General features: G+C 36.5%; 1 protein-coding gene across 1 annotated transcript in view; it reads right to left on the minus strand.

The window, feature by feature from the left end:
- Positions 1 to 26,432, minus strand: part of HIBADH (3-hydroxyisobutyrate dehydrogenase) — an 83,833-nt gene that overhangs the window by 11,968 nt on the left and 45,433 nt on the right. Inside the window, exons 5-6 of the mRNA XM_062569254.1 lie at positions 2,099 to 2,232; positions 1,456 to 1,532 (exon numbers count right to left, since the gene is read on the minus strand). Of these exons, the coding sequence (XP_062425238.1) occupies positions 1,456 to 1,532; positions 2,099 to 2,232 (211 nt within the window). The remainder of the gene's footprint in view (positions 1 to 1,455; positions 1,533 to 2,098; positions 2,233 to 26,432) is intronic.

A 26,432-nucleotide genomic window follows, 5' to 3' on the forward strand; every position in this document is an offset into this window, starting at 1 on the left:
AATATAGGCTCCAAACCTTTTGATTTTATTCTATTTTTAATTTTAACCATAATCATCCTTATATACGTGGAAAGAAATATAATGAAAAATCAGATGGATATGCTCTATTAAGTAAACCATGACCCGAACCATACCCTGCTTCAAGCTTTACACCACAGTGGATTACAATAGTTGTATACAATGCTATTATGGCTTGATTCAGATATGCTTCACTATCTTACAGACGCTCAATTTTAAAATGTAAATGGTACACGATATTGATAAACCAATTAGCACTGATGCAAAGCAAATTCCTCTTTTATCTCAATTACAACATGACAACTTAATAGGTCAAGATAGTCTAACATCTGAGACAAGGGCAATTCAATAAAACAACTGCATCTTGATATGGTAATTAGGAGGAAATGTGAATCCATTACACTGCTTTGTGTATGTGCGCACATATAGGTGTTCTTTTTTATTTATTTAAGCATTTGATGCCTTCTTGCTGTTTTTATAGTGTATCAAATCCAGAGGAGCACAGGGTCTAGAGCCCAGTAGGTAAGTATCTAGAATATCTGTAGTTTTAGCAGGCCAATCATAAGGATGTGACTTAGGTAGATGAACAATGCCTAAAGAGCCCTTTAAAAATACATAATTGCAAGATAATCTTTTCAGACACAGGACTTCTTTGTTGTAAGCTTGCAAATGCTTTAGGTCTGGCTAAGAGAATTTATCAAGGTTCAAAGACTGTGAAGCTAAACTGGTATTTGCATGCGCTCTACTAGAATATGAAATAAAATCTCAAAGACAAGGCAAAAGAAATAGGTTTCAATCGGAGAAGAAAAGTCACTTTTTTGAATATGCTGCCACTTACAAGTCAGATGCATCACCTAGAAAAGAAATGGAAGGAGTGCAATGGAACATACTCTGACTTTTTGACAAAGGAAGAGTTTTGTCAATTAGGATAAACCACAGTGGTGAGGATCTGACAGAAAGGTGCATGTCTTTTTTATGCTTTAATTCTGATTTGAGAGGCATACCAAGTTAAAAATGTTACTTTATAACATATATGGGAACAATTTAACAAAGGCAAACAAGCCAACCCAAGCCATAAGGGAATATAACACTCAAAATACAATGTACCTTAGCTTAGAATTCAAACAAAAAGATATCTCTACATTATCTCTGCATGTTTAGAATTTAAGATAAGCATTATTGTACATTGCACTGTAACAGAACAAATAAACTCTTAAGATGCAGAATTCCATGATCTATATAGCCATTACAAGAGAATAGTCCTGCCTTAGTTATATAATCCCTTTAGTGTGTTAAAGCTTTTTACAAGAGAATTTCTAGCCAAATTTTATCTATGCCATCTAATCATTGTTGTCTCGGGAAAAATCAACTACACAATACAAAAACTGTTAACACAGAACCCCCCCACCTTCAAGCCAATATAAAAATCAAGCAAACCTGATTCCTAGATTCATAGCCTCAGCAGTTCCAATCATACTGATGGCCAAGAGCATGTTATTGCAGATCTTCGCAGCCTAAAAATAAGTTAAATAGTCAATCAGTTCCTAAGATTTGATAGAGCTAATACATAGGCATCTTTTTTAAGTAGGCCCACAATAGTCATGATCAAATATGTTCAGACAGCTCTTTTCTAAAACTAGCACTAGTAAGTACAAATTTGCAATTGTAAAAAGTCAATGAAAGCTGATCTATGGTTCATTCAGAGATTAAGAAATATTTTTTTTCTTAGTAGCTCAGTTAGTGTACATTGTACATAGGGGCTCTTTGCCCTTCAGATCATAAAGGAATATTAAATTTAGAAGAAACAAAATTAAAATCTGTATCCCCTAAGAAGTATAATCCAAACAAGACAATCAGGGGAAGGACCAGTTCAGTTGTTTTGGTGCTAAGCTATTCAACATGCTGAAGAGCAGTGCTAAGAGACTTTTATGTACACATGGTTGAAGAATGAGCAAACAAGGAAGAGGAGAAAATACAGCACATTTAGTCCTGGAATAAAAAACAGGTTTCATGGAAGATGAATAAAGGAACAGAAAAGAAAGATTGAGATAACTGCTAAGTCTTGCTCAGCAAACATTACCTGTCCAGTTCCAACTTCTCCACAGTAGACCACATTAGAACCCATACATGTTAGTAACTCCTTGGCAGCATCAAATTCTTGTTCTACTCCACCAACCATGAAAGTAAGGTTTCCAGCTCGAGCAGCTCCAACACCTGAATGAAGACAACACTGGATTTAATACCAGTACTTTTTAAGAAATGTAAAAACCTCATCTTATCAATAAGATTCTGATGATGTAAAATTTGTGTGCTCAGTATTTCTCCTATGATGAAGCTATTAAAAGAGAAAAAATACATCCATAACTATGCCCCCACAGCAACTGAGTTCCTGTACAAAAAGTTCTGAGAAATTTAAAAACACAATAGGCTAATTTGAGCATCTCTCAACTTAAAGCCTTAAACCTATTGCAAGAACTGTACCACTGAACCAGCTATGCAATGAACTGCTCCGTATTGGGCTTTCTTTCGTACATCGAGGACAGTAACACAGCAGCTCCTTAAACTGAAGAATGAAATGGGTTTTTGTTCAGTTTTTCTTAAACAAACAAACAAACAAACAAACAAAAACTAGGTTCATGCACTGACTCTGAGTGACTGGCTACAAATGCCCCTTTCTGTATCCTGCATGCATTTTTGCTCACCATCCTGTCATTCAACCTGCACTATCCTTTGAATTCACTGAAGAATTTCAGACAAATTTGACAGCTCAAGGCCTAAAAAAACCCAGCAAGCTTCTACCAATTTTGTAAAAATAGCCAAATGAGTAGAGGAAAAAGACTCCCCTAAGAAAATAAATGAAGCAGCTGTTCAACTTATATTACACTCTGAAGCATCCAGAAGAACTCGCTCATAGCCAGAACTTTGAAAAAAAAGTCGATTTATAACACTGCTGCTCTTAGAACAACACATTTTTGAGACACTGAAATATGGTAAAGATCTTCCTTCTTTTGCAGCCCAGCCTTGGTCTCAGTTGAATGACTCTTCCCCAGGCAACTCAATGGTGAATCCCAGGAACTGGGCTAAGAGGAAAGCCTAGATTTAGAGCTAACACAAACAGGTCATTGTCATCTTGTTGACTACCAGTTTACTATGTACATGACCACAAAGATTGCCACATTAATAAATACAATGATTTTCATTCCATTTCTCCAGCTATTTTTACTCAAACCACATAATGGCCTTTACCACTAATCCTGTGATCTGACCTGCAGCAAATTAAGTAGACAATTTAAGTCAAAGCTTACAAACAAAATCCGGTACTATCCATCATAGGTCAATAGCCTTGTATCTAGATTACAGACTGCTAAATAGCTTCAGAGAGTCATTTATTAGAGCAAAATTAATGCTGACAATAGTTTTCAGCTGGTTAATCTTCTGACAGCTGCACTCTCTCACTTGTTCAAGCACTTACATTTCAAGTAGAAAAAATAAATTAGTTAAGTAGAAAAAAAAGAGCAATTTGTTGTATAATGCAGGAGCCTTGGAAATTTCTATTTTTTAAAAACAAAAACCTGTTTACTTCATGGTGTATTTTATTATCTAGAGTCCTTGCCAACTATCAGCTCTTTTATCAGAATTAAACAAGCAATGCAACAAATCCTTAATACTAGCAATTTTATGAAGTTTTGGCAGGGAGTCTAGGAGTACAAGAACCAAAACTTCAGCGAAAACTAGAAATAAAGAGTCATCAGACAAATATGTACAGCTTTATTTCGCAATCACAGATTCCATACTGACAACATAGATCAGTATTGTCAGCTTATACCACTAAAAAAAAGAAAAAAAGAGAGAGAGAGAGAGAGAGCAAGGGAGAAAGCAGAACAGCATATTAACAAAAAGAGCAATGATTATATTTCATATTTTCATTCTTAATAGTTTCTTGCCACCTAAAATAGTGCTTTATATCCCACTGCTGATCAGAGTCAAAACTCCAGAAAACCTTTAGAATCTATTTGCTTTTTCTAAAACACAAAAAATCCTCATGCTTACAAATTAGTTTCTGAGAAACTATATTTGTGATTAGCATCTGTGGGATTTGCTTCTCTGCAAAGCAAGACTGCTCAAGGTTGCAGTGCTACACTAGATTTCCCTTCGATAATTCCCCCACGCCTGGCTGCAGAATCGTTTACGGAAGTCATGCTAGCAGACTCCACAAAGTAAGTCAAGTATGAGTCAGTAGATCATACCACTATACTCTCCTTGATTTCTGCTCTTCTTTCCTTATTCTAACACCGACAAATACACGAGAGACAACAGGACTATGCAAATCTTTAGAGGTTTTGCTGTAAGGAGAAAAAAAGTGTCAGTAACTCTAATTTCAAAAATTAAGGTAATTTCCTTACCATAGGGGTCAAGCTAAATACTAAGTACACTTCAGCCTGAAGGAAAGCTGAGGAGATTGGGCAGAAAGTAATCAGAATAAAAGACTTACCCCTTGGGAATAACCCCAAAAGTAGTAACCAACTAGACAACAGAAAAAGAGAAATAAATACTTGTGGGAATTCAGGTACTTTTAAATATGGGAATTGTTGAGGCAATCCAACAGAAAATCAAAAGGCACTTCCTATTTGAAGCCATTTGTCATTAAATTTCCAAGCAGTATACCTTGGTAGGAATCACTTAGCAGAAAAGCAGGATAGGAGATCATGCATGTAAAAAATTAATCCTTGAAAAAGCACAGTGAAAAGTTCTACAGTAGCAAGAAGAAGAAAAGACTGCAGCCTGGCATACCACAAACTGGCTTCCTGCTTGGGTCCTAGAAGGTTTTGGACTAAGATCTGAAGACAGATTGTTCACCTGTAACCAGAAGAGGTACGTATGGAACAGCTCTTCAAAATATGCCCCATCATATCTGGCTGAGTTACTTGTGGGACAAGACAGTTCAGTCCACATGATTCTCACTTGTGACTGCTTGTAAGGAAATCAGTGAAACTGAAGTGCTGAGGATCCTTAGTCTAAATTTTAGATGAAAATGTGAACTGAAGCTCACGAACCTTCATATGACAACAGCAACTGGTCACAGCTGTCCTGGGACAGTGTGGATTCAGATGACCTGAAGTTTTAGGCTCTCAGCCTGACAGCCTAGTTCAGTAGCCACCCTACCCTTCCAAATTCACTTTTCTTTGCTTATTACAAGTCCTACAGCATATAAAACCTTGGGAAGACTTGTAATTTGCTGTTTATGTTTCAGTTCCAACACCAAAGGTCTTACCTCTCTAGCTGTATCAGTAAAAGCAGTTAGGGTACAAACAGTTTGCTTACTATTAGGACTACAAATTGCAAGAAAAAAGATGTTAATCAATTTTACATGTAAAGTATCTGCTTCTAGTTCTAGTTTTATTACTTTTCCATGAGAAATCAGAGATGAATTGAAAAGAAGTGATATTCTAAGACTATGCATTAGAGCACCATTTAAGCCACTGTTGTGTTGCACATGCAGACACAAAAAAATGTTTTGCTGACAAAGTTGAGAAGAAAAACAAAAACTGAATGTGAATATAGGAGTGTTTAGCTGCTTCAGAGACTCCAAAAGACTAGCTGAAACTTAGAGCTATAACATCAAGAGGTTTAGCCAAAAACCATCTATTTCCTCCTTGTTTTATTCAACATATAGTAGATTGAGCAAGCCAGAATTTTAAAAATTAATTTATGATTTTAAAGAGATGTAAAAGCATACAAGAAAAATAAGGTTAGAGTTTCAATTCTTTCTTGTATTTTACAATGTTGTACCTTCAAGTGCAAGAGTTGCAGCTCTCCCTGTTACGTTTTGGGAAGTGCAAGAACACACCAGTCCTTTATTCCAATACTTTTGCAAAAATGCAGTTTCAGTGACTATGGTTGCTTCAAACGAGCAGTTTCTTGTCATGTTTGCTCTCTTCCAGATAGGCTGAACTTGAGAACCTGCATGCATATGTGGCTGCACGCGCATGTGCAAGGGTGTGTGTGCAGGAGGCTGTATGTTTTCAAGGACTAAGCAATTCTTATTAAGTATCTTCAAGCTCACATGAAATACTTTGTCTTTTACAACTCACAAAAAGTTAAATCAAGATACACAAGGAAAGATTAACTGAAAAGGCTACTACTGCTTTGCTACATACATAAACCCCAAACCAATTAAAAGGAACGTATAGGAAGCATCAGCTACAAATCCCTAGTGGAAACAAAAGCAGGTTATTTAAAATTATACTATAAATTTAAAGTAAGCAGGAGGAGACATATAGATAAGGTATCATTTTCTTCTACATGCTTCACAGACAAAGTCTGACATCCTCAAATCTATTTCCAGGGAACAAGTAAACAGAACATTCTCAGAAAAAAAAAATCTGCTCAAAGGGACTGTTTCTCCCTATTATAAAAATGAGCATCAAAGGTAGACCTATGAAGCTATTCTACTGCTGTATAACTAAAACACAGTAAATCACTTAATTTGCTCAAAAGAACTTAAATGTTTTAACCAGTCTGCCATCAACAGAGATAAAGAAGAGGGCCGATGGGACTGGGCTGCAATGTGAGCCGTCTTTAAAATGCAATTGTTCTAATCATTTTCTACAGATGCAGCCTCACAAGGGGCTGCTGTCACAGGGACCATTTACGACTTGTTATGGTGTCTCTATTGTTTACCAGCGACATTCGCTAAAAAGGCGACAGCTGGGACAGAAAGCTGCTACTCAACGAACAATATAATCCCGTGAAAGTAATCAACAAATTTAAGGGTGTTAATTAACTTTACACTTTATCATGTTCAATTAGTTGTCCTTTCTAGAAAAGATTGCCGTGCACAATCGGTTTAGAGCGTGCCATGTTTGATTTGTAAGTGATCACTGTTTCTGTTTCAAAGTCCATGTCAGATGTTCTCTTGGGTTTTGGTGACACAGATGAATGGCTCTGCACATGTTAGAGGGTGATCTGGTTTAACATAAACCAGCATAACATAACCCCTTGTTAACGTATTGCTGGCCTTTCCAGAGCAACAACAGAAACACACCCGCACACACACCCACAGAAGCACATAAACGTGTGCGAAACCCCTGCGGTAGCACCATAGACAGCCACAATTCAAAGTTTAGTTTTTGCTGAAACACAAAGACACAAATAAATGGGTAATTTTTCATCATTATATCTCAAAGCAAGACTTGTCTTTTAGGGGCACGCTTGGGATCATTTCTTCCCAGCAAGATCCCTAGTTCTGCTGCATTATGCACTATGCACAAGCAAGTTCGTACATTTTACATAATGCACATAGCCTTTTTTAATGGCAGCTGAGCAAATGCTGGGTAGATGCGATAAGTTCTTGTGTATATAAAATTCTGTGGTGACTTTTAAATGTCTGCATTGCATTTATAACGGCAGGAATTCTAGATGAAAATTAAATTAATGTATTATTAAAATGTGCCTTTTTCCCTTTAACAGACCTGTTCTCGCTTGCTAACGGACAAGAGAAAGCTCATGATGAAGCGACAATGTACTTGGAAGCGCACCTTAATGGAAGTCATTGCAATTTCTCTATCCTGATAAATAGAGGTTTGCATCACCATACCTCATAAACTGATGTTTGAACAAAAATGGAACTTGAGGTTCAGGTCAGTGCTTTGAAAATTTATATGAGTATTCGATATTATTCTAGAAAAAAGCAAGCTTAGGGAAGTAAAGGTATCTCTTCTGCAGCATAATCCAACTACACAATTTGCTAAATTACAGCTATGCAAAAAAACTAGTGGATTTTTGTTCTGCAGCAACAGGCAAATTAAATACACATTATACTAATTATTTAAGCAGTTACTTTGTACATAAAAACAAACTGCAAAACAAAACAAAATAAAAATTCGAAGAAAGCCCAATGGAAAAGTTGTTAACTCTGAAAGCTAATAATGGACTAGGTTAAATATTTAAGAGGAAATTATAGACTATATCAGAAATAGCTGCAACCACAAAACAAAGCAGTAGAAAACATTAGTTTTCTGCTAGGAAGAAGATCTGTAGGGAGAAAGGAAGCGGTCGATAGATCCTTAAATTGGACGCAATAGCTGTTCTTCTATCCCAAGTTGGCAGCTGCTACATTTGCAGACCTGGTTCATTATTTACCCATAATGACCATCAAGCTCCAGTCAAAGTCAGATCACAACAACTGTCAGCAGCTCTTTTAATTAGCCTTGTTTGAATTCAGATAAATATCACAATGGCCCAGCTTCTGCTGAAAAAGCAACAGAACACCGCAAGGAATGAGCTGCTCCGACTGCCTAACAAACACTTCTGTGAAAAAGTCTGGAGAACTGAAATTTATTTATTTTTAATTGAGAAAGGGATGGTGATGCACAGATTATTATTTTTTCCCCCATCATATTCTTATCACGACCTACAATTCCTGTTTATGGGCAAATTTGTGCATCTGAAATGCCAACCCAAAGCATTACTCCACAATCTAAAAGGTAAACTTCAAGAGATAGCTTACAGGTACTAATCAAATCTCTAACCTCTCTAAATTGTACATTTTCAAAACCTGATTCAGAATTAAGGAATGCACATATTAACAGGATTATCCTCTCTCCTAATTTATCTCCTTCTGTTTGTTTATCCTCGGGGAACATAATCTTCTGTTGCATCAAGCCACTCTCATTCTCCCTGTGTCAGCAGCAGAATAATAATTCCCTCCTCCCCCTCCACTCCTGCTTCCCACAAGCACAGGCAAGAACGAAGAAGAGTGGATCAGACTGTGCGTATCAGCATTAATGCTCCATACAGCTATTTTCATATCAGTACCATATATTGAAAGAAAAGTACAAAAGAGGTGCACAATATGCTATCTGTTCTGGATAGCCCAGCATGAGAAAGATTAATTAAATGAATTTTGCCTCCTATAATAACCTGAAGAAAGAAGACGCAGATAGAGAACACTTTAATATCCTTTCTCTAGCACCTATGCTGCTGTCAAGGTTGTCTCTATTGTGCAAGGTGCTGTACAAACACAAGAGACTGTATCAACCTCACCAGTCCCACATGGCAACCTGAGAAGTGTTGCTGTACCTACAAGGATCCTCGGGGGCTTCATGGAGAATACACTTAGGGATTTACACAAATTATGTATATTAACAATAGGTACATACATGTACTACAGTAGCACAAGATATGCCTTTTGAGCATAGAAGCAGTGACTTATCATCAGGAATTGAAGGTAGTGCAGATGGAATGATACAGAACTGGCTAGAAAAAAAGCAAAATGGTAATGAGAAGATTTATGCTTTTAATGGAAGTGTTGAGTGGAATTCTATAGGGATTAGTACTTGAGCTTGGCTATGGACACCACAACAGAAATAATAAAACTTCAACCTAATTTAGATCTATCACAGAAGGATGCCAAAACACAGAAAACAATACACCCTCTTAGAAAATCACACAAAAACTGTGCAGAAGCTGTGGTCCAGGAAGTTTAATATGAAGGGAATGCATCACGAAAATTTTATGAGATGCTATTAAGTGGTAACTGACACCTCCAAAATGATTAGCCAAAGAAAATAAGTCACAAAAGGCAAATACACACAGAAGGTACTGTGACTTTTTTCAAAAGTACAAGCTGAAAGAAAGGCCTGATGAGATTGTTCTGCCTCCAGCAGTTTTTTAAAGCACTACATTCAATTCCAGTCACTGTAATGTCCAAGAGAAATATCAAAGCACTTGAATAGTTACTCAATAAAAAGGTTAATAGTTTTGCAATAAGAAATGAAATAAAATCTGACTGATTAAATCATCTGCTTATTTTTAATATCCAAAATATTGTATCAGAAACATTTAAAAACAGTAGTTCATGCCAATCATCTCACTACAAAAAGCCCTATGCAACAACAGAAAAAAACCATAGGTGTTCTTGTTGGAGTACTGGATTTTGCTGCTACTTTACTGTTCCTTAGATACAGGGTATAAATGTCATTCAGGACTTCAGTACTATTCAAAAATATTGAAACTAACAACAATTGCAAGTATCTACAGTCTTGGACAGCAAAACTAACTGCACAGACCTTAGAACAGTTCAAAACAAGTACTTCAATTTTATCTAATTGTCAACAAGAAGGCTGGACAGTCAGTAAAGAACTGAAGCAGTATGTTCCGTGCATCTAGTATACTAATGTTTCAAAGCTGACTTCAGGATAATGCAAATATAAATAAAGCATATGGTATTAAGCTATCTGGTTAGCCATAGCTATGTTCTGAAAAAGCACAGCATCAAATACTAGAGAAGTATCCTTCAGAAATAAAAAAAACAAAACAAAACAAAACAAAACATGATCTTGACCAGCACTACTGCTTGAAATGCTAGTGTTTCAATGGAAATTCAAAGTGGAACACGAACTCACAGTTTCTCAACTAGGTGGGCTGGAATTATCCCTCTGTGCAACTAAAATTCAGTGACAGTCTAGTGAATTCTCACCTTGTCTGGATTATGCTTCAACTCCTAGAAATAAAACAAATCACACGCTCAAAAAATAAAAATATTTTCTGTCTGACATTAGAAAGATGACAGAGCTGCACATTTAATATACATTGAGGCCATCATATCTCTACTTTCTTCAGAAGCTTCCACACACTTTGGAAGATCAGCAACTAGAAAACAGAGTGTTATGGGACTATTTGAGAAAAAGTCTAGAAGAATGAACATTTATGATGTCCCCTGTAGAAAAAAGTAAATTCTCAGAAGAGCTATGCTATCTGCTCTAACTAGGATCTACAAATAATACCAAAAAAAGCAAATAAACAAATTAAAAAAAACCCAAAGCACAACATTTGTGAGGAACAGTAAATGCTGCAAATAGAACTGGAAGTCCACATTGGCACCACAGCTTTGCTCTCATCTGTCTTGACCGAGCAACATACCGTTGCTGTGCAAATTCACGACCCACAAAAATAGACACCTGGCCAGACTTGCTGAACCCTGTAAGTTACAAAAAACAGGTAGCCATAAGCCACTACATTTGCAGATTTTGCTAGTAGGGATTGAATGTCTTTATCTAGAAAGTATGAAATACTCAAGCATTTTACCTTAGTTCCAAGCAAAATGCAAGTATGTTTACACATCACTGAGGAACAGATATACAATAGCTGAGACCCTGTAGCAGAGAAACAAGAAACTTTTGAGGAAAAATGGGAATTTTTAATATTACTTCTTATTTATTTCTCTAGTACCAGTAAAGCAAGTGTAACAAGATATTAACCCTCTTTTTTGAGGAACAAAATTACTTGTATGCTTTAGTCCTTTATACTTCTTTTCTCTGCCATCTCATCCTCACATAGCCCCCCACCCCCAAGCAACAGAACACCACACCATGGTATTATTGCTGAATAAAGACAGTATTAAGCACGTTGCTGGAAAAAATCCACCCAAAGGTACTCCGGTACAGGTACGGGTTCAAGTGCTCTGCTTAATAAAAGCTTCACTTTTGGAAAGCCAGCTGCAGATGCCTGAAGTCACACAAGGTAAATTTCCATTGATGCATTCATTTGTTCTTTCCTGTTATTTAAGAAAATAAAAACATAAACACAGAAAAATAAAATAAAAATAATTTAAAAGGGGTGGAAAGGCATATCATGCCTATTTCTAACCATTTTTGGTTTATTTAAGAGCTAAAGATACAGCAACTCTCTAACCTGGCCCCAAAAGAAAAGCAGTATGAGGATATTTACAACATTAAAAATTGTCTAATATTTAATAACAGCAATATAATGAAATTCCAAAACAAACAAAAAAAAGCAACATATAGGCAGAAAAAAATGTCAGACAAGTCATTTTAAAGAAATTCATCTCCAGATTCTCTGCTGGACACTTGACCAGCTGAGAGTTTGAGTTTTATTTATACAGTGTACAGTCTGTGACAGTAAAACTGATACAGTTTTGCTGCTTGAAATAAGAAAGAAATGCTTTAAAAAACTCAGTAGGACTGAAGACTGCATTGTACATTTTTAAACGACTGCCCCTTAAACAGTCATCAGTGGTATGGGGACCGAGAATTTTTTGGATAATATGAACTACCATGACAGTGTATTGCTTTAGATACGGCTATCCTTTCCCCCAACTGTTTTAATTATTGCCTCTTGCTGCAGGGTACGGTAAACAGAATATACAATCTATTCTTTCTCTTTCAGCTTCTCCTTTAAAATATACGCTTATTTTAAGCATGCCTAGTTTGGTATCCAAAAAGCAATACAACACGTTCTCTTGCTTAATTTCAGCATACTCAGGGTTAATTCTAGAAGCTTTTATGGAAAGAAAGCACAGTAATATAATAATGCAAAATGACAACAACTGCTATAAAAGCAACCTAAATTGGAATTATACAGACCTTCCATCTAAAGAATCCCTTCATTCTAAGACCTTTCTCATATCTATTTCCTATTTAGAGGAAATAATTCTCTGTGCATAATTCTATTATTATTCCTTTGCAAAACAGATAATTTGTCTCTTTCACAGGGCTAGATTTAGTATTGTCCTCCAGCCTAAAACATAATGTACGTTACAATGTTCTCAAATTTATTTCATTCAACTTATCAAATGAGTTCAAACCCTTGTAATTTAATTTACAGTCATACTTCTTCATACTGCACTACTTTTAAATTTAATATGGAAATATAAAAAGATATTAATTTTTATTAATAATTTTATTATTTCAGAAAGGACAAATATGCAATTGCAATTATATGGTTTAAATTTATAAATCTTTACATGCTCCAAATGCTGTACTTTCCTGAAATAAAGCATATTTTTATATTTAACTCTACTGAATCACAGCTTAAAGAGACCCACTCTAAAATAATTTGTGTATCTCTTTTTTCTGGTCACTATCTGTAACTATTCCAACACTACAACTTTAGCAATTTTGCACAAAAACAAATCAAACTTTTTCTTTAATGAGGTTTCTGAAGTCAGTACATACACTGCTCTTCCAAAAAAAAAAAAAAAAAAAAAAAAAAAAAAAAAAAGACTGCATTTTGCCTACGAACAGAATCAAGACGGTAACAAAGTTAATTATTTCTCATAATCAGTAATTATGATTAGATAAGAGAGTCTTTGGTAATGAACTGCTCTAATGATGGAGGACCTCCATCCCAAGAAATATAATAGTACATTAACATAACTGTGTATGCAAAGTACATAGAACCACTGCCACAGTTAACTTGTCATTGAATGATTAAATAGGAATTCATAATTAGAAAAATCCACAGTGTAATTTATCGGCCTTCCCGACAGTTCTGGTTCATTAGAAGTTGATTACCAAACAGTGACCTCTAGCGGTCGACAATTTTTTCATGCTTTCTTGTTTCTATTAACAGCGTTTAGCTGCTATTTAACAACAACAACATAAAAGGGCAATTCCAGAAATTAAAAATGTTTCCCTTCATACTTTATTTTTTAAATTTTTCTTAAAGTATATAGCATGCTAATTATTGTTTCAGAAAATGGTTTCCATTTCTGTGATCAGTTACAAATGCATACAGGAATTGAAAAAGAAAAAAAAATCCTTCCTGTTTTTAAAGTTAATCCTGAGGTTAACATGGTTTTCACGCTAATTAATACTTATATACATTGATTAACATCATGTCTTCTGGAACTACATAAACCACTATTTATCCAGTGTCAAGTATAAAAACTTTGAGAAGCTCACACTGCCAGTAAACCTTAGTATCATAAAGTGAAGTGCCTCTGAGCACTGCCTTTGAACAACAGTCACTTTTGCACTAAAACAAATGATAGGGACTCAGATGGAGAGGGCAGAGGACAAGGCGGGAGAAGTCTCCCCAGGTCTGCTCCAAGTAGAGACCCCTGCCCAACACATTTCATATTAACTGCTAAATAGATGCCTTGAAATATTCATTACTTCAGTTTCATTCTTTTACAGTGGTATTTAAGTGAGATCTGCATTTAATCACAAAATCTTTTAGGTATAAGAAACTGGAATTTCCCCCTATTCAACATAACTAGTCAACTGGTAAGCTACTTAGAAAGTCTTTTTATTTTAACATTTTCCATTATGATACATAGTTTTTCATGCAATAGGACAGTGGCTAAAACAATTTAAAAAAAAACAAAACCAAAATCTTCAGAATATTTTTAATAGGATGTAGCATATCTGAAACTAATACAGAAGCCCCTCAAACACAGTATTAAACAAAAATCTATACTAAGTGAATTCAAGTAATTTAAATTGTTTTCGCTTTACTTTTTGTTGTATTTTCAGACATGAATATTGTAGAAGTGATGTACACGTATTTTTCTTTTTTTTTTTTTTTGTCTTAACTTGGACTAGCTACGAAAATAATGTCCTTTTATAAGATGGAAGCTAGAAAATAAATTGCACAGTCCTGCTTCATACCAAAGAAGATTTTTCACAGAGAACTCTCCCAGCCTTTCATCTGGGGAGAAGTCCATCATACTCGCATGCTGGAAACAGCTTTAACAACTGCTAGAGAAACAGACAGTATAGCACAGAGACCTTTGATTTTCCTATGTGTGAGTGAGTGAGTGTGTGTGTATGTGTGTACGTGTGTGTGCACACATGCGCATATACAGGCGTGCATGCACGCATGCAAGCTTCTAGCTGTTTGTGGCAATGATTTAATATAGCGCCTGGATAATGAGCTGTGCTCCCTGCAGCAAGTGAATCACCATTTAATGCTATTATCAACAGTTCACGACCCACCGGCATGAAATGTCAGCCTGATTAATCTGAACACTACTGACCTCAGAGAGGAAAAGCTACCTTATTGTCAGAATTTAATATATAATAAAATCATACACAGAATATAAATATCTGATCAAGCAAACCCATTACAAGGAGATCAGCTTTGTTTTGCTCTTCTGTTTCCTTTAAACACGCTAAGGCATAGAAAAAAATATTTTAAAAATAAATACATTTGTCTAGTCAAGCAGGAAGCAATCCATTAGGACCTATTATTTTGATGTAGAGTGAAACATTTCAAAATGGCTGTCTCCAAATAGAAAGCCCAGGCTGATTCAAATAGGAAAAAAATTAGAATATGCTCCTGTAAAACTTGCTACTGTCAATTCACATCAGGAAATGATCAGAAATTGTTCTTGTCTTTCTAAGGTCAATGAGGAAATAAAAATACTCACTGGTAAATAGGAAACAGTTTGTATGAGTGATGCTGCACGGTTCATAGAAGAAAGCTACCTTAGCCTAATAATACCAACCAACCTGAAGTAATTAGTAACTTCTGTGTGTTATATGCATGAATATAAGGGGGGGGGGGGAAACATATTTTATACATTTACAGTGGAGATTTTTTTCTTACATAATTCAAAACTATGGTACAGTCCCATTCAACTTTATATATATAGATATGTATGTATGTATTATGTAAATATATATATATATTTAAATATATATATATTTATACACACACACACACACATGTATCTTTTCTCCACAGACTAAAAGGAAAAAAACCTTTTACTAGTTGCAATAAGGCTAATAAGATTTTGCTGAATCTTCCCTGCATGTCTTCCTGATTTAACCTGGCCATGATAAAAATTCTAGAATTTCTAAGTCAGCCTTTCAGGACTCTATACACCACAGTGTACAAACAACCCTGCTTGAAGCTGGTAGGACTAGATGGCATTTACCTGTAAAATTATATTAGCCGACACAAACATAATTCCTGCTACCATTTAATTTAGAGCGGTATTGCAAAATAGGTGAAAACTGCTGCACTTTTTTTTTTCTAATGAAAAAAAAACAACTGTTTCACCTCTCACTTTGTATTGTTGCCTAATAGCACCACAAGGGTTAAGGGATTTTCAGGACAAGGAACTGGAAAAGAGCTGTGACTAAAATCCCCCAAACTGTCCACATATGAATGGAATGACCGTGGGTGAGACAACAGAATGATCATTCCAAGTATTAACTTATAACAACTAGCAGCCAAGGAAAGAAGAACATATCGAACTGACTTGGCTAAAACTTGAACAAAACAAGAACCTCGATGTCTGAGCTCTCAGTTAAGAGCTCTTCTGGAAATGTAAAGAAGGATTAAAGGAATTCTGGACACTTAAGCAGGAAAATAATTTATGCTGCCAGCACAGACATATGTTTAAGCTTTGCTTTTCCATTCAGAAACCAGAAGATTTGTGTATGCCAGTTGACTAGTAAGTGCAAGTTGACTAGTAAGTGCTGGCTTGTTTTGCAAAGGCTGTCCTATTTAGCTGTAAATACTGCTAGACGCAGCGTGCGCAACCACGCTGAAGTATCTGATAGCATTTTAAAACCTTCTCTGCAACTCTCCTCCCAACTTACAACGAGAGAGGAGTCTGCCACACAGTAGCAGAGAGATGGCGTTCACTTGTGGAAGCATCAGGCCTGGCAATAAAGGTTCAGCCAGAGAGGCTGTATTTAGGTCTCCATCAAGCACAAATTGTAAATCTGTCTGCTGAGATGTCCAGTATCCTTTATCTGCAGCTGTAGGCCATCTTCCAGGTCATGCAGCCCCTCTTGCAGATCAGCTTACCAAAGTCCTGCAGTTAAACTGGATCCCCTGCTGTAAAGCTATGCCTAGTCCTCTTCCACTACCCAAAGCTTCCTTATCTCTGTGGTTCTTCACTGTCCACTCATTCTATGAGCCTTTTAAAGACCTGTTTGTCACAGTCATTTTTGCTGTTTGAATAAATCCCATTTTTCTCACTTTTGCCTCTTGGAGAGGCAGAGGGAGAAGACAGTGGGAACCTGTTTTTCCTTGTCCCACTGAGTCTCTTTAACACCACTAGAGTCTGGCAAAAGAACAGCCTACTCAGACAAAGGTAACAAACCTCCACAATCCTGACTGTGCTGGGCGGACACTACAGGTCACGTCTGTAAGTGGCAGATTCTGCATGCAAACAGGCTGTCCAAGATACATCACGTATTATGTAACAACTTGAGCAGAATTCCTACATTGGACAGATGGAGTCCTCAAACCATCTTAGAAATGACTTGAAGGCGGCGATGGCTTACTACCATAGCAATAACATGGAAAGCATCAGTAATCTTGCAGAAAAAGGCGACATGCCATTCTTGCCTGATGGCAGGCAGATAACAACCAAATAACATTTTCTGAACCTTCTGTAGTTCAATTCCACTTTAGTTGCTTATTTTGTTACTTTCTTTGGTTTCTACGTTTCCTCATCATTCCACAGAACACTTGGAGTTGGAAGGGACCTCTGGCGATCACTTAGTCCAAACCTGCTGCTCAAGCAAGGCCAACAACGTCAGGTTACCCAGGAGCTCATCCAGTTGGTTTTTGGGTATCTCCACGCACGGAGACTCCATGACCTCACTGGGCAATCTGTTCCAGTATTCAACCATCCCCTCCTTGCACTCAAGTGGAATTTCCTGTGTTTCATTCTGTATCCACTGCCTCCTGTCTTGTCACTTGACACCACCGAGAAAAGTCTGGCCCCATCCTCTTGACACCCTCCCATCAGATATTTATACAAATTGATAAGATCCTCCTCCCCCCCCAGGCCTTCTCTTCTCCAGGCTAAACAGTGCCAGCTCGCTCAGCTTCTCCTCAGATGAGAGATGTTCCAGTCCCTCATTGCGGCCTTTCCTTGGACTCATTCCAGAAAACCCATGTCTGTACCAGAGAGTCCAAAATTAGACACAGCACTGCAGAGGGACATAAAAGAGAATAAAACAACCAGAATATGACAGAAAAACAGCATGTGTAGCTCCAGTATTGCAAATCAATTCAGTAAATTTACAAATCTCCAGGCTAGATGGAAGGTGCTTGTAGTCATCAAGGAAGGGGATAACTACAGTTTGGAAAAGAGTTTCATTTACACAAAGGTGAGGAGGCAAGACAGGGTCTTATTTATAAGGTGTTTTGCAGATGAATGACAGAAACGGACCCTATCTAGGAATATGGTTGAAAGCGAGGACCAAAAATGAAGTAGAGATTAGAGAATTTGGGAGATGGAGGCACAGTCTGTTCATAAGTAAAAATAAAGAATGTTGAAAGTTTAAAGGAACAGATGAGATACCATCTCATATCATGTTGCTGAAGTACAGAATCTCAAATTGATCTATATCATAAGAAAACAATGGCCATAAATATGAAATAAAAGAATAAACTGATTGAAGGAAGTTTGACAACAGCAAATGAAAAAAATAAAAAAATGTACCTAAATCAGTTACAAAAAAATCAGGTCAAGAGTGGACCAGAATTGCTCATTACTGCTCAGAGCTGTCAAACCAGTGAGCAAAAGGCAGCCAATGAGAGCACAGAAACATTCATTCTTAAGACAGAAAGGATAGCAGCAGCAAAATCAAATTAAGTAACTTAATTAAAAAAGCTACTTGTTGAGGAAAAAAAACCTCAGAATTAGTAAAGCTTACATGATCCATATACTGGAAAGAAAGAAATAGGCATCCTTTAGGGCAAACTATTTTCTCATCTTGACCAGTATTTATTTTCTAACATCAAAATTTTACACAAATCAGATTGCATTAGAAATATACTGCTTCACATGCAGTTAAGAGATGGTATTATTGTCAGTGTGACTGCTGTCAAACAGCACTCCAAAACCTCCCATTTTTAAGTGCTGCCTAGAATATTTTGGCACACACATAATTGGTTCAATATATTCAGACTATTTTTTCCTCACTCACAAAAAATTCATGAGGAAGTAAGAAACTGGAACAAACTTAATGTAATTTGGCATGTTTTCTACTTGGTTTATAGCTACTTATGAAATGCCAAGATCATTCTGAAATGTTAGCAAAAGAGAAACAGCAGCTAGCATCTCTTTTTTTGTTAAGTAAGCTTTTAAAAAGTCTTAAGTCAAATAAAAAAATACATTTGCTTTCATAGGGACATATCATTACAGTTTCAAATTAACATCTTAACACTCTGGAGTGAAGTTCAAGAAACAACTGTACTTGTTTGATATAAATTCTGAAAATAAGGTTTTTAAGAGGTTATCCTACAGCCTCTCTGTGCTTCCCCTGGCCTCAGAATAGGTAACTAGAAAGCATAGGGGTTTTTTTCTCCCCTAAATGCAGCACCTCAGAGCTTTGGGCTTTCATTTGTAAAGAATGGTAAGGAAGCTGGGAAGAATAATGCTAACAACCCTACAGTCTTCTTCTAGAAGAACTACAGCAATTCATTCCAGAACACAGACTTCATTCTAACAAGCACCTTTAAACAGCAAAGTCTTCCTAATATTTGTACTTTACCTCTCTTAGACTGATCAAAGAGAACTATGCTTAACATAGTTCAGCGGAGGGTCTAAGAGGGAAAATAAAGAAATCTGACCAAGTCAATACTTAATATTAACTTTTTTGGCTAAATAATCAGTGTCTAAGTGAGAAGTCAATCTGTACTCGCCGCACTGAGAAGTCTCCAAAAAGAAGCTTGGATAATACCATTTTCCAGGAGAGAAGGGGAAGGAGGAAGAGAGGAGAGACTTACCCTGAGAAACTTACAAATCTCATTTAATTCTATATAGATTTAAATAAGTAGCTGCTCCAAATTTGAACTGAATATTCAAATGACATCAAAAATTAAGTATCTACCAGTTAAATGACTATCAAGCACCTGGTATAGAAATAAAGCATCCTCATCAGAAAACACTAAAATTGGCACAGCTTATAGAGAATAATCAGATCTGCTAAACACAGTCTAACATTACACTCTTATCAGGGAAGTTAATCATACCTGCTACAACTTTTGAAACACCAGCTCCTAAATCACTTTTGACTAAACATTTAAGATATATTTTTGCATTTCAACAACTGTTCTTTTGTGTGCAGAGTACAGTTTTTCAAAATATGTTTTTCTCTGTATACCCTCTATACTCATCTCAAGTACATCATTTCTTTGTGTAAACTACAGACAAAACAGGAAGAGAAATAGGTCAGAATTCTCTACAGGAAGCAAAGACGCAGCTCTCCTTTCTTTTTCTTTTCTTTTCTTTTCCTTTTTTTTTTTTTTTTTTAAGGCTAATTTTCATTTTGTATCAAGGGTTAGCTGGATATGTATTCAATATAAAAAACAGTAAAAAGATTATGTAAGCATTTCAAAATGCTGGCAAGTCTGTTCCTGAAGTAGCTGTTCATTGTTTTGATTAGATATGTATATTATTGTGCCAGAAAAGTATGGTTGATCCATGATATTTCTCAGTAATATTGAGTTTAGATTAATGGCAAACGGTTAACTAAAAAGGACATTTCGAGAACCAGACAAAAGTGCACTGAAAGATTTCTGCTTATTTAGCATAAAGAATTACAGGGATTATATACACATCAGACTTAAGACATTTCCCACCCTAAAACAATATATGTAACAAAAATTCAAGGCAGCAAAGGAGGAGAATTTTGTCAAGTATGTTCTCCATATGCCTATTTTTTAATCTGATGCATATAAAGCAATGATTTATTCAGTCATCATTGCTGTTTGAACAGAAATTCTTTGAGGTTACTGTTCTACAAGCCAAATCTTGTAAGTTTTATGTCACAGCATCACAGGACTCAGTAAAATTTATAATTTGTTATTTCAGTCTTCTTTAATGAATAGATATATTTCTCTTACTCATTCTCCATTCATGTGGAGTTCTTTTAAAACAGAAAACTCTTTCTGGACAGTCTCTGAGGTGGTATCAAAGTGTTCTTCATAAAAAGAAAAAAGAAAATAAATAATTCTTGAAAGTTTTTTTAGTTTAATAATCTAATTATCTTCTCTTGAGACAAAAGAGAACACATACATCCTGCAACAGACAACGATGGATTAAACACATAAATAAATTACAACAGGACATTATACAGCTGATACCAGACACTGCCAGAAGAGCACCAGCCTGTTAAACCCAGGGCACCGTAGTTCAGACAGGGAATTCCAGCCTGCCTACAGAGAGATAAAATAGGGATCCTGCATTAAATTAATGGACTAGAGCAGACTCAGAGACCAGACGAATGGGATGCTTCATGAGGCCATTTCACACTGTTCTAGCCAATACAGAGTCCTCTGTGGGCAAGGAGGCCCTTGCTGCTACTAAGTGTCCTGAACTCAGTAGGGTGCAAGGTCCTCCTTAATCAAAGACAGACTCCAGCCTGACTAAAGACAGGATGTAGAAGTCCAGGCAGGGAATCCCAGTCCATGCAGAAATATGAATCATTAAATTAGTGGATAAGTCTTATGGGGTGCCCCTGTTACCTTCAAATTACAAACTGGGTGGGAAGAACCTATAGCCAGGTTGACATGACTTCAGCTTGATAATGGAGGGTGGCTACAATAGGATTAGGCATGACCGTTAAATGTACTGAAGCTTTCAAAGTGGAAAGCAGGGAGGAGATACAGTTCATATGGTAAGTTACAATCATAAGACACAGGGCTAACCAATTGAGGAAGGCAGGAAACACGGAGCCAGGATCTATTGATCAAGTTCACAAGATGAAAACATTACTTTCCAGAAAGACAGAGAACATAATAAAAAAGAAAGAGACCAATATCCAACTTAGACATAGTATTTTTCAGAAGAAAAGGTAAAAGTAATGGCCATTGGTTTGGCAGAAGTCTTTAGATGACTACCCCACAGGAACAATACTGATACTGATTCATGAGTAACAGTAGGAAGATAAAGGTCTCTCTTCCAGCGCCTTCCCTGAAAAAAGTAAAGCAACAAACTTGGTGAAACAAGACAAGGATCTTAAGAAGTAGGGACATTTGGGGATACTTCTAAGGGCAATGTCCCTCAGTTTGTGGAGGGTTGCATCCATCAAAGAATGGAATGCCTAAATAGCAAACCTGCATGTTAGACAGCAGCCACCTACTTATTTCAGCTATGTCACCTTGTTAACAAGTAATGTAACATCAGTGTGGACAGAGAGAATAAGCAGAATAGTGTGCGTAACTCTCTTTAGTTGTTTCTTTATTCATTTCAGAGGGGAATGATGCGGATTCTAAATTTCTAGTGAACAGGAACTTTTCCAATTTTGGCAAGGGGACAGGGTTTAAATCCAACAGTTCAACGTGTAAAGCCTAAGGCTCAGCAATATCAGAACCAAGTTACTTGGAACAACAAAGGGAGAGACTTTTACAAATGATTTTTTTTTAAAACCATTTCTTGGGGAATGAGAGAGAGGAAGCGATTTCTAGTACCGGCACGTTCTTTTCCTACCTACAGAGAGTATTTATACACACTATTCAAGTAGAATAGTCGTTGCCTAGATTGTTACCAATACTCTCCTTCACAGTGATTTTTCATAAGCTGCTCCCTTTAACTGAACCTGTTAGATCTATAGCAACATCAGTACAGATGGAAGGAATACAGAAGGAGCTACAGTATTTTGTTTTACAAAGGTACAAAGCCCATGAAAATGCATTTCTGTCACTGGCCATGCATAAATACTGGTATTGAAACTAAACACGTACAAACTAACACCAAGTGATAGATTTCCAAACAAAATGCTGAAGAACAGGTTTGTCCTGTCCTTGTTAAAGGATGGAAAAAGCTTTTGGAAGGTTCATTCTCAGCAGTAAAGCAGCAGCTATTTAACAGAAGCAGGTTTCTGAAGCATCTTAACAGCTCTCACTGGTGACTTGTTACATCTTACCACTGGTCCCCGCAGGTCCTGTACCATGACAGGCAGAATGAAAAGATTCTCTAACGGGGCCACTGGCTGTCAGAAGCCACCAGCTGGCCTGCCAGGGCTTTGCAATTGCAGGGGCCAGCTGACAGTCTGGATGTTGCTGACCATGCTGAGAAACGTGCCACCCAGCTGCTGTGTGGTCACGTCCATCTGGAGATCTCCAGCCAGACAAATCTCTGGGCCTGTCAGATCTCTTCAGCAGGCCTTGTTATGCAAATTCAATTACTCAAGTGTGCCCTATTACTGCTGGCTAACTGCTCCTAGAACCAATCTCACACTGACAGTCAGCTCACATTTTTACCCACCGAAAGTACCTCATTTATTCTTGTTCAACTATTCCCTTGTATCATTAAGGCAGAACAGACAAAGTCCACAGTACTGTAACCTCTCTGTAGTGGGCAACTATTCCTTGCAAAGAGCTCAGAGAGAAATTAATTTAAAAACATACAGCATCTAATCAAACATGATCTTGTTAAAGCCATACTATCTACATAATTTACTATTAGAAATAGGAATCATAAAAGTTTGACAAAATTCTGCTTCATCGGACAACTGCTTTAAAAACAAACAAAAAAAACACATGGCACAGAATATTCAGAATATTCATTATGTTTCAGGTATTTGCCTTAACAAAGGGATATAGGTTATGAAAACCAAAATTTCTTTTTGTATCTAGCACACTGCTATTTAGATTTGTTCAGTTAGCAGGACTGCTGTAACAATAACCACTGATTTCTTTCACATAATTATTAACTGATTCTAATCTAAATCTGGTCTGAGCTATTGATAACTTTCTCTGATGAAGAGATATGAAAGAGAGTTTAATCATATAAATACAACATCAGAAGACAATTAGTGAATATTTACAAATGAAGAGTTAAATAAGCATTTCCCTGTAGATCCACTCAAAATATCACTCTGAAATTGAGTGATTTCATTTTGAAAATTATTCAAAATACAACATACAAAATTTTAGTAGGTAAAACATGGTCAGAAGAAACTAGTACAAGTATCTGTATTTAGCATAAAAGCAAAATTTAAAGTACTTGCATCTTCCAAACTACTACCAAGCAAAAGAAATATTGTTACTGAACAAAAAGACTTGGGGGAGGGGGTGTCTAAACCAAAGAATGCAAGTAAGTATACAGCTACAGCATAGTCGTTTAACTTGATCAATATTCACTGTTCTACAGTGTGTAATGGAAAGTATTTCAACTGATTCAGGTAACAGGGCACATGATAACAAATCAAGCCAAGCCTCTTTGACCTCGTCACCTCTCTTTTCACAGAAATGAAGTTGCCCCTCTAAGTGTTGATTCATCTTCTCAACTCCCTTCAAAATTGTGTTTTGCACTTAAAAAGAAAAGGATTTGTGAGGAAATTTACTTCAAAAATTTAACATTTACATTCAGAAGCTTTTGTCTTTAAAGTGACTGCTAAGTAAATAGAACGTAAAATAGAAGAGTGTGGGGAAAAACTATTAAGACAGGATCAGAAGATGAGTTGATTAATGCCCAGGAACCTGAGCTGTTGTGAAGGAAGATATGAGTCAAGCTTCAGGAAAAGCTCAAAAAATGGCAAAGAACACTATGTTGGCAGAACACTTGGCGTGAGAGAGGTGGGAAGAAAGCTGTATGTGAGAGAGCCATTGCTTTGTGAAGTCTTGAAAGGTGAGAATATATAATGCATACAGAGATCAGAAATGAAGAAAAGGATTCCAGGAAAACATTTATAGCTGAGGGCAAGAAATGAAGACTTAAGGTGAGAGATGTTACCTGGGAGACAAAAAAAAAAAAAAAAAAAAAAAAAAAAAAAGACATGAGAGGCCAAGAAGTTAAAAGTGCAATAGTTAAGGTCTGAGATAACTGGGTCATGGAACAAGGTCATAGCAACAGTATGGCAAGATTCTAAAACAAATACAAATGAAACATCAGCAATACTTAGAGCACACGGAAAAACAGACACAAAAGTCAAAGACAATTGTGGAACTGGAGTGTGGTTGAGAAGTGTATTAGCGAGGGGAGGCACACAGCTGACTAAAATTATAGAACAGTAAAAGCTTTCTAAGACTGCAAAATAGGGGCAGGAAGACAGATGTTTTTGAAAAACAGTAAAAGATAAACAAAGAAAATAAGTCACATCTGTAGGTATATCAGAAAATGGACAGTTGAATTCAGAACAGAACAGATAAGAAACAGAAAAGGTGATTTTGAAAAAGTCTCATGTTTATGTTTCAATTTTTAAAAAGGTACCTAAAGTTTAATTTCAACAGTTTTAAAGTAAGGTAATTTAAAGATAAACTTAATAGACTTATTGAAGGGTCACTACAAATGGTGTAAAGAAGCCAAAAGAAGAGAGAAAGATTACTAGTTCCAAAGAAAATGGTTTTTTGTTGATTGAAGTAGAGGGGAAGTGAGTAAAACAGAACGAGAGGTAGAATGGAAATGCACATCATTGGCACATCTGGTTTGGATTTAGGAGCATTGCATTTGAAGAAGCTTTTAGAGCCTTGCTCCTAATGAATCTGAATACATTGTTGTGATATCTAACTGATGTAACTCCTCATCCCATCTGTCTTAAAGAGGTGGCATGAAAAAAAATGATTTTTTTTTTTAAATGAGAAACTAGGGTAGTCTGAGACAACACCAAATCTCAAATGAGTTTCCTTATACCTATAAATACACATATGTACACTTTCTACCTACAAAAAACTCCATACCCTTATTCAGGGATAAATTAGCACTCTGGGAGAATTCTGCTTCATTGAAGTCATCCTGAATGACACCTTCCAAACGAAACAATATGGACAGCTCTAATGACATTACCCCCAGGCTGTCAGTGTCTAACAAAACCAAGTCAACCTTACCTCAAAGTTTCCATACCAACAAAGCAAATATTACTGGTGTCAGATTCTGACTATCTTTCTCTATCTTCTATAATGTCTACATGACAATAATATTTATTGATTGCAGATCAGGATATGATTAAACAAGTCAAAAAAGGCAATACACATATTTAATTGGCACACATTTAACTAGCAAATAAGACATGATCAGAAAACCCAAAGACACATATTTCAACAAAACTGAGCAAATCTAATGCCAAGTAACTTGGCCACCTGAGAAGTACTCTCATGACAACAGAATCGCACCACTTTGTATTACCCAGTACTGAACCACCCTAAATACAGCAACAAGTAGTTTGACTTTCTGTATTCCTAAGTTATAACATGCCTCATAGCATGGGCTCAACTTACTGGCCAAACTAACAGCCAAGCTCCTAACTGTTCAGTTTCTTGCTTAAGAAAGGGTGTAACTATTCCTTACCAACAGAATGAATGTAAGGAAGCAGGAAAAAGTAGTTGCTTTTGTTTACTCTTTCATTTCAATCTCTTGTTCTCCATCCGAAGAAGAGCTGAACAACATATATATTTCTAGATCAAATGATAAAAGCACCGTGGCTTTCTTCCCAAAATGTCAAAGAAGTTACAGAATCACAGAATAGTTGAGGTTCAAATGGGCCCCTGGAGATCATCTGCTCCAGTCCCTCTTCTCAGGCAGGCTCAACTAGAGTAGATTGCCTAGGACCATGTCCAGTCAGGTTTTGAGTATCTCCCAATCCTGTGAAGTCGGGTCCATGGAATTTTCATGACAAGTCATATTCCTGGATCATATAAAATTCTGTGCTGATGTTTCATGACAGACATGAATTTTAAAGCTGACATTGTTCAAG

Source organism: Rhea pennata, chromosome 2 (assembly GCF_028389875.1).
Source record: "Rhea pennata isolate bPtePen1 chromosome 2, bPtePen1.pri, whole genome shotgun sequence".
Classification (NCBI taxonomy): domain Eukaryota; kingdom Metazoa; phylum Chordata; class Aves; order Rheiformes; family Rheidae; genus Rhea; species Rhea pennata.